The sequence below is a fragment of the Carassius carassius genome, chromosome 29 (genome assembly GCF_963082965.1).
Source record: "Carassius carassius chromosome 29, fCarCar2.1, whole genome shotgun sequence".
In the NCBI taxonomy this organism is placed as follows: Eukaryota; Metazoa; Chordata; class Actinopteri; order Cypriniformes; family Cyprinidae; genus Carassius; species Carassius carassius.
Window position 1 is genome coordinate 1,644,641 of NC_081783.1, and position 12,622 is coordinate 1,657,262.

General features: G+C 36.5%; 1 protein-coding gene and 1 pseudogene across 3 annotated transcripts in view; both read left to right on the plus strand.

Moving 5' to 3' along the window:
- The first annotated feature begins 292 nt into the window (after positions 1-292).
- LOC132109380 (cyclin-G1-like) lies at positions 293-3,641 on the plus strand (annotated as a pseudogene).
- Positions 3,642-6,370: 2,729 nt separating this feature from the next.
- The window catches only part of LOC132109382 (gamma-aminobutyric acid receptor subunit alpha-4-like), an 8,634-nt gene continuing 2,382 nt past the window's right edge, over positions 6,371-12,622 (plus strand). Inside the window, exons 1-9 of one of the 3 annotated variants that reach the window (XM_059515400.1) lie at positions 6,371-6,635; positions 6,730-6,830; positions 7,429-7,496; positions 7,734-7,954; positions 8,073-8,155; positions 8,237-8,380; positions 9,451-9,603; positions 11,211-11,458; positions 12,420-12,622. The exon at positions 12,420-12,622 is cut by the window's right edge and continues 33 nt beyond it. In XM_059515400.1, the coding sequence (XP_059371383.1) occupies positions 6,601-6,635; positions 6,730-6,830; positions 7,429-7,496; positions 7,734-7,954; positions 8,073-8,155; positions 8,237-8,380; positions 9,451-9,603; positions 11,211-11,458; positions 12,420-12,622 (1,256 nt within the window). In that variant the 5' untranslated portion in view covers positions 6,371-6,600. Of the gene's footprint in view, positions 6,636-6,729; positions 6,831-7,428; positions 7,497-7,733; positions 7,955-8,072; positions 8,381-9,450; positions 9,604-11,210; positions 11,459-12,419 lie in introns of all 3 variants that reach the window. The other 2 variants (XM_059515399.1, XM_059515402.1) reach the window with 2 other exon arrangements.

Sequence of the window (12,622 nt, forward strand, 5' to 3'; positions counted from 1 at the left end):
AACAAAATACACGTCCCTTCTAGACTTGCTCTCTATTCATTTACTGCTTGTTTTTTAGTTTTCTTTTAAACATGAACACTAGCTTTTCTAATCTTTTTGTATTCTGTTGTCTTTTTATTTATTATCATATAAGGTCAATGCGTTCAGTTTGTATCTGATGCTATATTGAGTCCATATGCAAAATTCATAATAAAATCTTTTAACAGCACATGCTGAGATGATGCTCCACAATGTAGATTGTGTGTGTTTGATGCTGCTTCAGCTTCATGTATCTGTGCTGTTGCTGTTTTAGATGATTGATTAGGAGACTGGAGCCGGGGCTCTGCTCTTCACCGTCCAGCTCAAAGCTCTTCTGGACCACGAGGCCCGGTCTCAGCCCAAACTCTGCGGCCTGCGGGTCATCGAGTCCGCTCAGGACAACGGTCTGAGGATGACGGTCAAGCTGTCTTTCAAGTCCGAGAACTTCTCTCCTTGACAAGGTTCTTCGGCTTCAGTTCGGAGACGTTCTCCCTCGCCGTGAATCTCCTTGATCGGTTCCTGGCTGTGATGAAGGTATGGGGTGCGATATTGACAAAAATATATATACAAAAATTTTTTTTGATTTATTTATTTATATTTTATAATAGATAATGAGAAAATATTTAGCTGAGTGTTTTTGTGCTGGTATCTGAAAGACTGCCATAGAAATCGTTCTTTTCTGATAAGAGTTTTTTTTTTTTTTTTAGTATAAACTTCTATAAAGCCATTTATTTTTATTTCTTTTTTTTTAAAGTGTGCATATTTTAAAATCATTTGGGCTGTTGCATTGCATTGCATCTTGGCATTGCAGAGGAATCCCAGAAGCTGCGTCTGAAGTGGCATTTAGATGCATTTACACACTGTTTAATGCAGGACATGAATGCATTAAACCAGAATGACTCGCAGGGGTTTCCTGTGTGGCTTCCTGTTGAGTGTGTTCTCCTGTGGTCAGGTTCAGCCCAAGCATCTGGCCTGTGTGGGTCTGTGCTGCTTCTACATCGCTGTGAAGACGTCTGAAGAGGAGAAAAGCATTCCTTTGGCCAGCGACCTCATCCGGATCAGCCAGAACCTCTTCACGGTCCACGACATGATGAGGATGGAGAAGATCGTTCTGGAGAAGCTCTTCTGGAAGGTCAAGGCTCCGACCGCCCTTCACTTCCTGCGACTCTTTCACTCTCGTGTTCAACAGCAGCTGGACGCAGAAAGGTGAGCTGGACTGGGTTTGTGAGTATGTTTCTAAGATTTTAATGTCTCTACTGCTCACAAAGGTTGCATTTATCTGATAAAAACAGTAAAACGGTGACTTTTTATTATAAATCAAATTTTTTTTTATCGCAGTTTAGTTTTTTTTATAATAGATAATTATGAATTTAATGAAAATTTGTGCCTTGTAGAAGCACTTCATTATGCAAAATCATTGGCAAAATAACCCAAACAGAAAATACAATTTACAGATGACTGAACTATATACCAAATATAAAGCAGAAAATATGAACTGTTTGTTAAATATTGTATGAAAATCTGAATCTGGGAAAGTTAATAGTGTTGAAAACTGTTGAGCTGCATTATTATATAATGTTTTTATTTTGTGGAAACTGGAATGAATGTCTACTGTTATTTTTGATCCTTTTAATGCATCCTTGTTAAATAAATGCATTGAAAATAACCCTAAGTCTCTGTTTCTCTTCAGTGAGTGGAGTCTGTACCTCGAGAGGCTGGAGGCTCAGTTGAACGCTTGCCATTGCTCCTTTATGTTCACGAAGATCAAGGTAAGCTCAGGCCAGTCTGCAGTTATCCGTCTCTCAGTGTGTTTGGGGTTTGACTGGTTGTGTCTCGACAGCCGTCGCTGCTGGCTCTGGCTCTGGCTCTTCTGTCTCTGGAGATTGAAGATCAGCCTCTTCCTGCTCTCAGAGAGCCTCTGGATGCTCTTCAGCAGAGTCTGACTGTAAGTGTGCTTCATTATTTCTACAAGCAGCTAGTGCTAAAGAGGTTTACTCGTTTGTGCAACGGGGTGGAGACGTGAACCATGAAGTTGCATTGAGCCGAAGTGAAGTGAGGGACACTGAATGATTAGAGAAGTCCTACATGCATTGATGCTGATTTCTGTGATGCGGAAACTAAACAAGACAAACCGATTCTTCAAATAATAAATCAGCAGAGAGCTGTCTTTTGTTGACTGGAACATCCATTTAAAACATTGATTAAACATGACAACCTTTAAATAATAATAATAAACAATGAACCTTTGAGTAAGACCAATAACATGCATTAACAAAATATTAGTATCCACGTTTAATGCTGACATTTAAAACTGATTTTTGCAATTAAAAAAAAATTATTTATTTTTTTAGTAGCTTTTATTTTGTAGTATAACATTCTTGACAAGTTACTGAAGATATAATGTCCGGTTTTAATGTCCACATTTTGTTAGCTTTGCTTAATGCAAGGAAAAGTAAACTTGATTTCAAAGACTAAACATTTATTTATTTTATTTTTTTAAATTCTTTCCACTGGCAGATATTTTTGCTTGTATTAAGCAAAAATGTACAAAATTTAGATAATATTTTCAGAAAACAAGACCTGATTTTATAGAAAATAGCTAGTTTTATAATACAAGCAAAAAAAAATAAGCCTTTGAATCACGTTTACTAAATGTTGATAATATTTTCAGACAACAAGACCTAATATCTTCAGTAACTTGTGAAGTAAACGCATCCTGATTCAAGAACGTGTTCTACTAGAAAACAAGACACCAATACTCAGGAAGAAAATAATGTTTGGTGTTTTTCTGTGTTTCAGGTTAAAGCTGGAGAGCTGGTTTGTGTGCGGGAGCTTGTGGCTAAATGTCTGTCTGAATACTGCTCCACCAAGAGCCTGAAGCCGAACGGCCAGAGACTGCGCTGGATGATCTCCGGTCGAACCGCCAGACAGCTGAAGCACAGCTACTACATGATCGCCCATCTCCCCACGATCCCCGAATACACCTGTTAACACATCAGTGTCGAGATACCAATGCTTTCTAATCTGTGTTATGGGCACTTTTCCTTTCCTTTCCTTTCCTTTCCTCAGTCTTCGTTCTTCTTTTGAAACCTGCCGTGATTGTATTTTTTTCACGTCTTGATGGCTAGTCAAGGGTGAGTTTGAGCTCGTGAAGCTCGCAGGTGTACAGTATGTTCATCTGAATCGGTGCAGACGCGCTGGTTGTTTGAAGCAGAAGTATAAAGCCGTCTAGGTCCTCAGTCCACCGTGTGGAAGAGGAGGGAGAAGGGTTCTGAGATTCAACACAACAACAACATCAACAGAACCAAGAGATCAGGCCCAGAGCCCTTCACTCCCATCCTAGGCTGTCCGCGGTCGTAATGCACACTCCCTCCCAAGGTGATGAAACCTGATTTAGGTTGCTTTTCTTTTATTTGATGGTTATAGAAGCGCAGATTTTAAACACACCTCTAACAGGAAGAAACAACACCAAGCAGTTACTAAATGAAGCTCATTTGGTCTTGTGTAACCGTTGCCATTTGTTTTAAATGAGTGTTATATACAAAAGCAGATTGAATTTAATTTCTGTTTTGGTTGTAATCTGCAGCGTCGAACCTTTCAATAAAACCGTATTGGAATGTAAACTTGTGCTCGTTTGTACTGTTTTAATAATGCTTGAGTTCCAGGATTTATTGAGACTCGCTGAGCAAGCAGTTTTCTGAAACCACTCTTGAGGTGAAAAAAAAAAACAACCTTTGTGTTTGTGAATTAAACCCAAGACTCGACTCGAAGGCTGCTTGAGATTTATTATCGCTTTGACTCGCTGTGATGCGCTTCCTGTGTCTGAAACTCAGACTCCGGAGGAAGTAACCCAGAATATATTCTCCAGGATGAGGAAGAAAAAAAAAAAGAAAGTCAAGTCAAGGGTTGTGTTTGACACCCAGAACATTAAAAAAAAACAATATACAGAAACTGAATAAATACACACATTATACATAATACATATCATGAATTATTTTGGCAATGAATAAATAGTTAAAAGGTTTGGGGTCAGTAATATAATTATTAAAACCTTACTAAAGTTGCATTTATTTAAAGAAAATGGAGAAAATAAAAAGGTAATATTACTATTCTATTACCGTATATTTTCTACTATATATATATATATGTGTGTGTGTGTGTGTATATATATATATATATATATATATATATATATACATACATACATACATATACTTCGGAGGAAAAGAGCATTTAAAATGGCAGACTTTTATTTTTCTTTATTTTAGATTCATTACACACAAGTTTTTTTTTTGTCACAAAAGATTTCTAGACCTTTGAAGTTCCTTTGATCTTTCAGCTCCTAAAAATGTACAGCAGTTTCCACAAAAATATTAATCGGCACGAAATGTTTCTTGAGCAGTAAATCATATTAAAATGATTTCTGAAGACTGGAGGAATGATGCTGAAAATACCGCTGCACATCACAGAAATAAATTACACTTTAACAGGTGATAACAGTTTATTTGAAAAACATAAATGTTTTTATTAATTTACAATAATCATGTTTTTATTATGTCAGTTTCCCTTTGTTTGAGTACACATATACCTATAGAATAAGATATATTCCTGTTTAAGTAATTACATACAACGTTAATATTTTATAATATATATTGCACCCAAAAACCATAAAATATTTGATTAAAAAAATTGCAAATAATTTTTTTTTTAAATAATTTTTTTATTCATATATTTTAGAGAATACATTATTGAGAACACACCGTTTAAAATAAAAATAATTTTTTTTATTAATGTTTGAAGACCAATGGCTATTTAAATATAAATTATGGACACTTAGTGTATTATATCTTGTCAAGGTTCCTCTTAAAAAGTAATTTGGAAATTGAATGTAACACACAACAGCAACACAAGCATTTCTCCACAAGAAGTTATATTAGATATAACCATAGACAGTAAAAGAAATAACCCATAGACTGTATAAAAACATGGACGTAGTGTCCGTGACGTCACCCGTAGACTCTCCTGAAGTGTGTTTTGAAGCCAGAGCGAGCCGTCGCCATCTTGGCAGCGCGTCACCGCGCGACTCTCCCGGACAATCAAAAATGGGCAAAAAGGCGGGAGCTACTTGCTGAAGCCACGCCCACCTAGCGCGACGGCAGTGTCAGCAGCGGCAATCCACTAGTCACTCAAGTGGCCACGCCCTTAATTATGCAGAACTTTAAGTCTTAATATAGGCTAATTTAAACGGATGAGTTATAAAAAAATTTTTTACCCCCCTCACAGTTGTCATGAAGGGCAAAATTAGCTATTTAGATCAAAATAATTTTTTGCACCAGGCTGTAAACATGTTTTTTTCCTATGTAAAGTTGGGCATTTTAACATGGGGAGTCTATACAGTCTATGGGATTGACTCTCTTTTGCAGCCAGCCTCAAGCGGCCAGTCGATGAATTGCAGTTTTAGTCACTTCCTTATTGGCCTCACGAGAGAGAGCGGGAGGTTGGGGCTCGATCTATGGGCTCGATATATCTTTTACTGTCTATGGATATAACCCACCACTCCCCCAAAAAAAGATTCATAAAGCGCCGTGAGGAACTGCGCCATCTAGCGTTTCCTATAGCGCGTAAATAGCTAATTTGTAAAATTCCGTCAAATATATAAGGAGTAATATACAGCCAACGTATAAAAGTGTTTATTTTGAGTAAAATACACCTGTTGAGTTGAGATTATTTCACTCTTTTGACTTCTACTAAGAGAAATAATTGGTTACATCATGAACAAACAGGCTAGCAACAAGACTAATGCTGCAAAACATTACATTTACATTTTATTCATTTAGCAGATGCTTTTATCCAAAGCGACTTACAAATGAGGAATTTCTAAGCAATAAAAATAAATAAAAGAGCAATGATATGCAAGTGCTATAACAAGTCTCAGTTAGCCTAACGCAGTACACATAGCAAGGCTTTATTATTATTATTATTATTATTATATAATAAAAAGAAAATGGATAGAATAGAGAAAGCTAGAGTTAGAGGCCCCTTTCTTTTTTGTTAATAGTATAATAATTAAAAAGAAATCAAATAGATAGAATACAAAAAGGTGTGAGAAGCTAGTGTTAGTTTTTGACCCAGTGTTAGCATTTAATGTAAAAGTCTTTGAAAGTGATTTTCTGCCTCTTTGGGATGAACAATAATCCACCGTTCACTTGCAGAACGCAAGCTTCTAGTTATAAATAATATATATTTAGGAATATAACAATATAAATGCATTTATCACATATCTATAACACTATACATTGAGTTATATTACTGGCAATAAGCTTATTTTTACCCCTAATTATGATAGACAAGGGGCAATGTTTACTGAAGCTGAAAAAGACTGGTTTGCCAGTGGATACTCTTTAACCTGTTGCTAAAAAAGCAAGTGGATTTTACTAAGCCCTTAATTTGATAATCCTGAAAGCACAGTCATACATAAGACATAGGCTTTCTTACATCTAGAGTGCATTATACATCACATTATCACCTCTAACTATTGACAGCTTTCATTTATTTACATCTTTTCACCTTTTTGTCACAGAAATGGCTCTTCTTTTGGCCTTGTTATGTCTCACAAGGTGAGTTAATTGACTAAGCAAGGTGTACTTTAAACTGACTTCGGTCTTAATTCACTGAAAGGACTAATCAAAGTTGTAATTTCTCTCCGTGTAGTGTTGTATTAGGAAAGCAGAAGATAAATTCAGAAAATATCACACGGATTCTGGACGGACTTCTCGAGGGTTATGACAATCGCCTGCGCCCGGGATCTGGAGGTAAGCACAAAAGTTATTTTATTATTCATAGAAAGCATATTAAATGCCCCCCAAAAAGTGTCTACTTTAATGTTTCTAATAACGTTTATCAAGAAAATAAAATGTCAAAATATGTGTTAAATACTGTTCCATTGTAATTCAGAGTAACATATGTAAAATATGACCTTATTCTGACCTGTACTTATTAAAATATAGAAAATAATAAGTAGCCATACTAATTTTTTCTTATATTTTAAATTATTAAAAATGCATTGCTGACAAGTAGTGGTTTGAAGCATAGCGGCAAAGATTGGTAAAGATTTAAAATGACTATTAATTAGCATTTTAGGGCTGAACTGTGATCTTTAAATAGCTTTGTAATGTCATCTAATGATTCTAGTTGTAAATACGCCTGTGAGGATCTTTTGTTATGTGAACTATTGTTACACTAAATCACATTTTCTGTAAAATTGCATGATGTATTTACTTAGACATAAAAAATAAATTAAACAGAACACAGTGTAATGCATGAAAACATTTTTAAAACTGTATTGTTTTGACCCATGTATTTCACCTATACTTTTATGCATGCATATGTAATCTGTAATTAACTTTGCAGTCTCTGTAACTGAGGTCAAAACAGACATATTTGTTACAAGTTTTGGACCAGTGTCTGATGTTAAGATGGTAAGAAAATACAGCAAGTTACATCTTTATTCTATGTTTCATTTTTGTACAAATTCGATTTAGCTTTCTAAGCCTTAACCCTAAGTCGATAAGAAGCTGACGTTTTATTTCTGTCCCACGTCTGTTCAAACTAATATCAAGCTAATATATAAAAAAAGACTCAAATGATGAATTCATATCAATTGTAGCCATACAAACAGAACACGGTTCACAGAAAGAAGTGGTTTTGTTTCTCAGGAGTTCACTATGGATATGTTTTTCCGCCAAATGTGGGTTGACGAGAGGTTAGCCTTTCAGGGGCCTGTCGAAATCTTGCCTTTGAACAACCGCATGGTGGACAAGATCTGGACGCCCGACACGTTTTTTCGCAATGCAAGGACATCCCTCGCACACAACATGACGTCTCCTAACAAGCTGTTTCGGATCATGCAAAACGGGACAGTGTTTTACACCATGAGGTAAATCAATCAGATTCTGGGAAAAACCCTTAATAGGAAGATGTCTGTATAAATGTGAATGATTTTGTTAAGATATTATAACAGCCGATATTAAAGCCTGTTTTTCTCTATATTCCAGGCTGACTGTGAGTGCGGTGTGTCCAATGGTGTTGATGGACTTTCCGATGGATGGACACACATGTCCTCTCCTGTTTGGAAGCTGTAAGATCAGATTCGTCTGTTTTTTATTTTTATCAATCCTTCCATCCATCATTCTTCACCTGCTTCCTCTCATACCTTCAGATGCGTACACTAATCGTGAAATCGTCTACACGTGGAGGAAGGGTCTTCAAGCATCAGTCGATTTTCCTCCAGAATCATCAAGCTTACTTCAGTATGATCTTGTGGGCCAGACTTTGTTCAGCGAGACATATAAATTCAGCACAGGTGCGTTTTATTTGTTGCTCAGTTTTTACCTAAATATTACAGAGAGGTCTTAGGGGTGTGCGATGTTTACCGTCTTTGATAATACTGTAATTGTTGTTGAGCTGATATTATGGAGTCATTCACTTTGCAAAAAAAACAAATACACGTCTTTGATGAAGCCTATTAAAACGCAGTTAAATTGACATTAAAAAATAGCTAACAGTGAAATTGGTACATATTACAAGCAAGAATGCGGTTTTCCTGAATATCAGCACGTGAATGTTTTTTTTAGACACAATGTTGTCTTTTCTTTTCAGTTTTGCTAAAGGAAAAAGTTCGAAACGAAGGCGGAGCAAAACATTTGTGCATCTCAGAGCAACACCGCCGTGTTTCTTTTTTTGAACGAATCTGTTTTTGAACGAATCATTTAAGTCAATGACTCAATGATCCATTCATAAAGACATCCACTTGCTTCCTTTCGGAATGAACCGTCCGCTTCGAATGAGTCATTTGAGTGAATGATTCAATGAATCAGTCATTAAGACAGGGATGTCGCCACCTACTGGTGGTTTGAGTATCATATCTGTTTTTCCATAACAGGCCTAAACCAGCCAAGTCACTAGCATAAAAACACACTAAGCAAAAAAAAATAAAATACACAAAAACAACATCACATGTCTTATCTAATTGTGTGTGTGTGTGTGTGTGTGTCTGTGTGTTAAGAGCTACGATTCCCAGCCAGCTTTCCATCTGAGAGGCAATCTAAGATGCTTATCTGATCAGGCCTAATTCATGAGGTCTGTCTTTAAAAATAGCTGCATTACAATAAGCCCGTTTCAGCCCTTGATTGTGTCCCGAGGATCCCCGGGGGCTCAGTAATGAGGGATTTATAGGCAGGTAAAAAGCAGGGTGCCGAATCAGATCTGTGGGAAATGGACCAGTCTCAAACCCAAAAGATCTGTGCTTGCTTGCCTTTTCTTGAAATTAACGACAGAAGTCAATATTCTGTGTTCGGCCAAATGCGCTTGATCAGAGCATCATATGGATGTATCTTCATCAGTGTCCTCCTCTAATGTCTTGGCTCCGTCTAGGTCTGTATTCTGTCCAGGTTGTCCACTTCTATCTTCAGAGGAAGCTCGGCTACCATCTCATCCAGACGTACATCCCGCTGATTATGGTGGTTGTGCTGTCACAAGTGGCATTTTGGATCAACAAGGAGTCTGTCCCGGCTCGAACGGTAGCTGGTACGATGCTCAGATTAAATTAAACATCTACACTGTCCTTTGATTTGGATTTTTGAAACAACATGTAGATCAAGGCTGAATTTATTTGACCAGAAACTGTGAAAAATTATTACAAAAACAGTAAAATGTAAAATTTCAGCATCATTCCTCCAGTCTTCAGTGTCACATGATCTTCAGAAATCATTCTAATATGATGATTTACTGCTTTACTGCTATTATTAAAGTTAAAAACATAATATTTATGTGGAAACCGTAATGCATTTTTTTTTAAAGATTAGCGTTTATTTTAAATAGAAATCTTTTGTTACATTATAAATGTCTTTACTTTCACTTTTGATTAATTTATTGTGTGCATGCTGAATTAAAGTATTAAATTCGTAAAAAAAAAACATACTGACCCCTGACCTTCAGTGTATGTTTTAGTGTTTCGTTTGGGAAGTTTGAAGCATCTGAGTTTTAATATCATTTAATTGTACATTAAAGAGGAACATTAAAAATCAAAGAGCACAGTCATCACTCATGACATGATCTATGACTATGGTCCATATTTATTCTGTGGAAAAGCATACTATTCTTACTCTTGCTGTTGCTGTTGCATTATACATAGTGCACTTTGCAAAGTATGCAGTTTTTCTGATTGCATGCAATAACTGGAGGACACACCACAAAATGTATTGTATACAACAGAGTAGATTGCATAGAATACTGCATCCCATAATGCAATGCATTTGTTTTGAGCTTCCATTTACAGTATGACACAAGAACTTAAAGTATATCAGCCTCAGTTATTAATCTGTTACTTGAATTTTTATTTGATCGTATGTAGCATTTTTTTATTTATTTTCTTTTAAAAATAACCTTTTAAAAAATAAAGGGTCTCAATTAAATATGTGCAGTTTCACATGATTAGTGCAAATTGTCACATGCAACTAATTTCCTGTTTGCACCTTAACTGCATCAAAGCTGCAAAACTAAAGGCTAGTAAAGTGTCTTAACAAAAGGATATGACGACGATTTTTGCTACACATGATCTTTAGGGTGTCTAGTATTAATATATGCACTCACGTATATTAAGTTTTGTTGAGTGTGGTCACAGAATGAGGAAACATCTTGATGGGAAACAGTGAACTTAGGTATAAAATATAAATCTAATTGCAGTTGCTAGTGAAAATGACAATTAAAAGCTCGAATGTTACAAAAAATGTACAATAATGATGTTGTAATACTCTAAGCATTAGTATACAATTTTGAGGTTATATTTTACAAAAAAAGTAACAATTTTCAAATGCTTTGTTAGTGAATTTTTTTACTTTTAATTTCAGTTTTCCTATCAAAGTTGCATGAGGTTTTTTAATGCATAAAAGTAACCCTAGAATGTGATCAAAAGGAATATGTTATTTCATTACACAACATTATCCCATAAAACATAAAACACAATTTTTCACACACTTTTCCAAAAAAATAATGATTATTTCAAAGGGTTACTAATGACATATAATTTGGATATTTTCATGTCCGGGAAAAGTTTTTTCGTTCTCAGTGTTTCTAGGATAATTTCTGATGTAAATCTACACGTGTGTCTTCACGTAATCTCCTGTGACCTTCAGGAATCACCACTGTGCTCACCATGACCACTCTGAGCATCAGCGCACGCTCCTCGCTGCCCAAAGTCTCCTACGCCACCGCCATGGACTGGTTCATCGCCGTCTGCTTTGCCTTCGTGGCTTCGGCCCTCGTGGAGTTCGCCGCGGTCAACTACTTTGCCACGCTCGAGGCCAACAGGGAAAACCGCCGGCTCTCCAGGGCCTCCGTTCTGGAGTCCACAGCCCAAAGCAGCGACGACGAGCCGGAGACGGTGACTACATTAACACCTCACTGGTTAACTAAGCTCCTGGTTATACGACAAGCACAACACGAGTGAACTGTGTCACATTATTGTGATGCTAAATAAGTCTCGCTGCATCTGCATAAATGCACAATTAAAAATACCCATCCCGATTTCTTCTGTTTCTGTGTATATCTCATACTTATGTCATACAGAAATGAAAACAAAATCTAAAATAAAACAAAGGCAATCTGAGTCAAAAACAAAATAGCTTTTAAATGATAGACAAGTTATCTAAATGTAACTGATCATTTTTTGAATGGCCTGCTTCAATAAAAATAAATAAATGCATAGAATTGTATGTGTTTATTATTGGTATGCAACAAAAACAGAAGAATGGGGGCAAATACATTTTCACAGGAATGTACTTTAATTTTTCACCTAAAGCCTGTGAAAAAAATCCCATAGACTTACATTAAAGGAAGGACCACAGCTTGTTGGTGGGCTCTTATGACACAATCAGCATCTTTAAAGGAACAGTTCACTCCAAAAGGGAAATTCTGTCAACATTTACTCACTCTCAAATTGTTTTGAAACTTCACAAGCAGCAATACTTTACTTTCAGCTGCTGGACACAAAAGATGCTGTTCTGGTGAACATTAGTTAACGGTAGCCATTCACTTCCATAGTATGGAAAAAATGCATCAACTGATTGGCTACCAGCGTTCTTCAAAATATCTTATTTTGTTTTCAGTAGAAGAAAAGAAAATTAACTCTTACAGGTTAAACAAGGACAGAATATTCCATTTTGGGTGAACTGTCCCTTTAAATGGCTTTATATGACTACATTCCAATTGTCAACATTCCATTTTCTTTTGACGACACTTTTATTGAAGGGATTTTTTTAGTCTCCCTTAATTTAGTCTCTGTTGTATATCTCTTCTATGAGGTGGGATTGATTGGTGTTCTTCACTGTTTGTTTGTGTCGCAGCCTCAGTCTGAAACCAGTGGCTTTAGCCGCAGAAGACGAGCGAACTCTGTGTCCGAGGCGCCCAGGAATCGCTATCCCATCTTCCTTCAGGGCTCGGCCGTTCCTCCCAACATGATGTTGGCAGGCACCAGTGCCATAGACAAATACGCCCGAATCCTCTTCCCTCTGGCCTTCGGGACCTTCAACCTCATCTACTGGTTCAT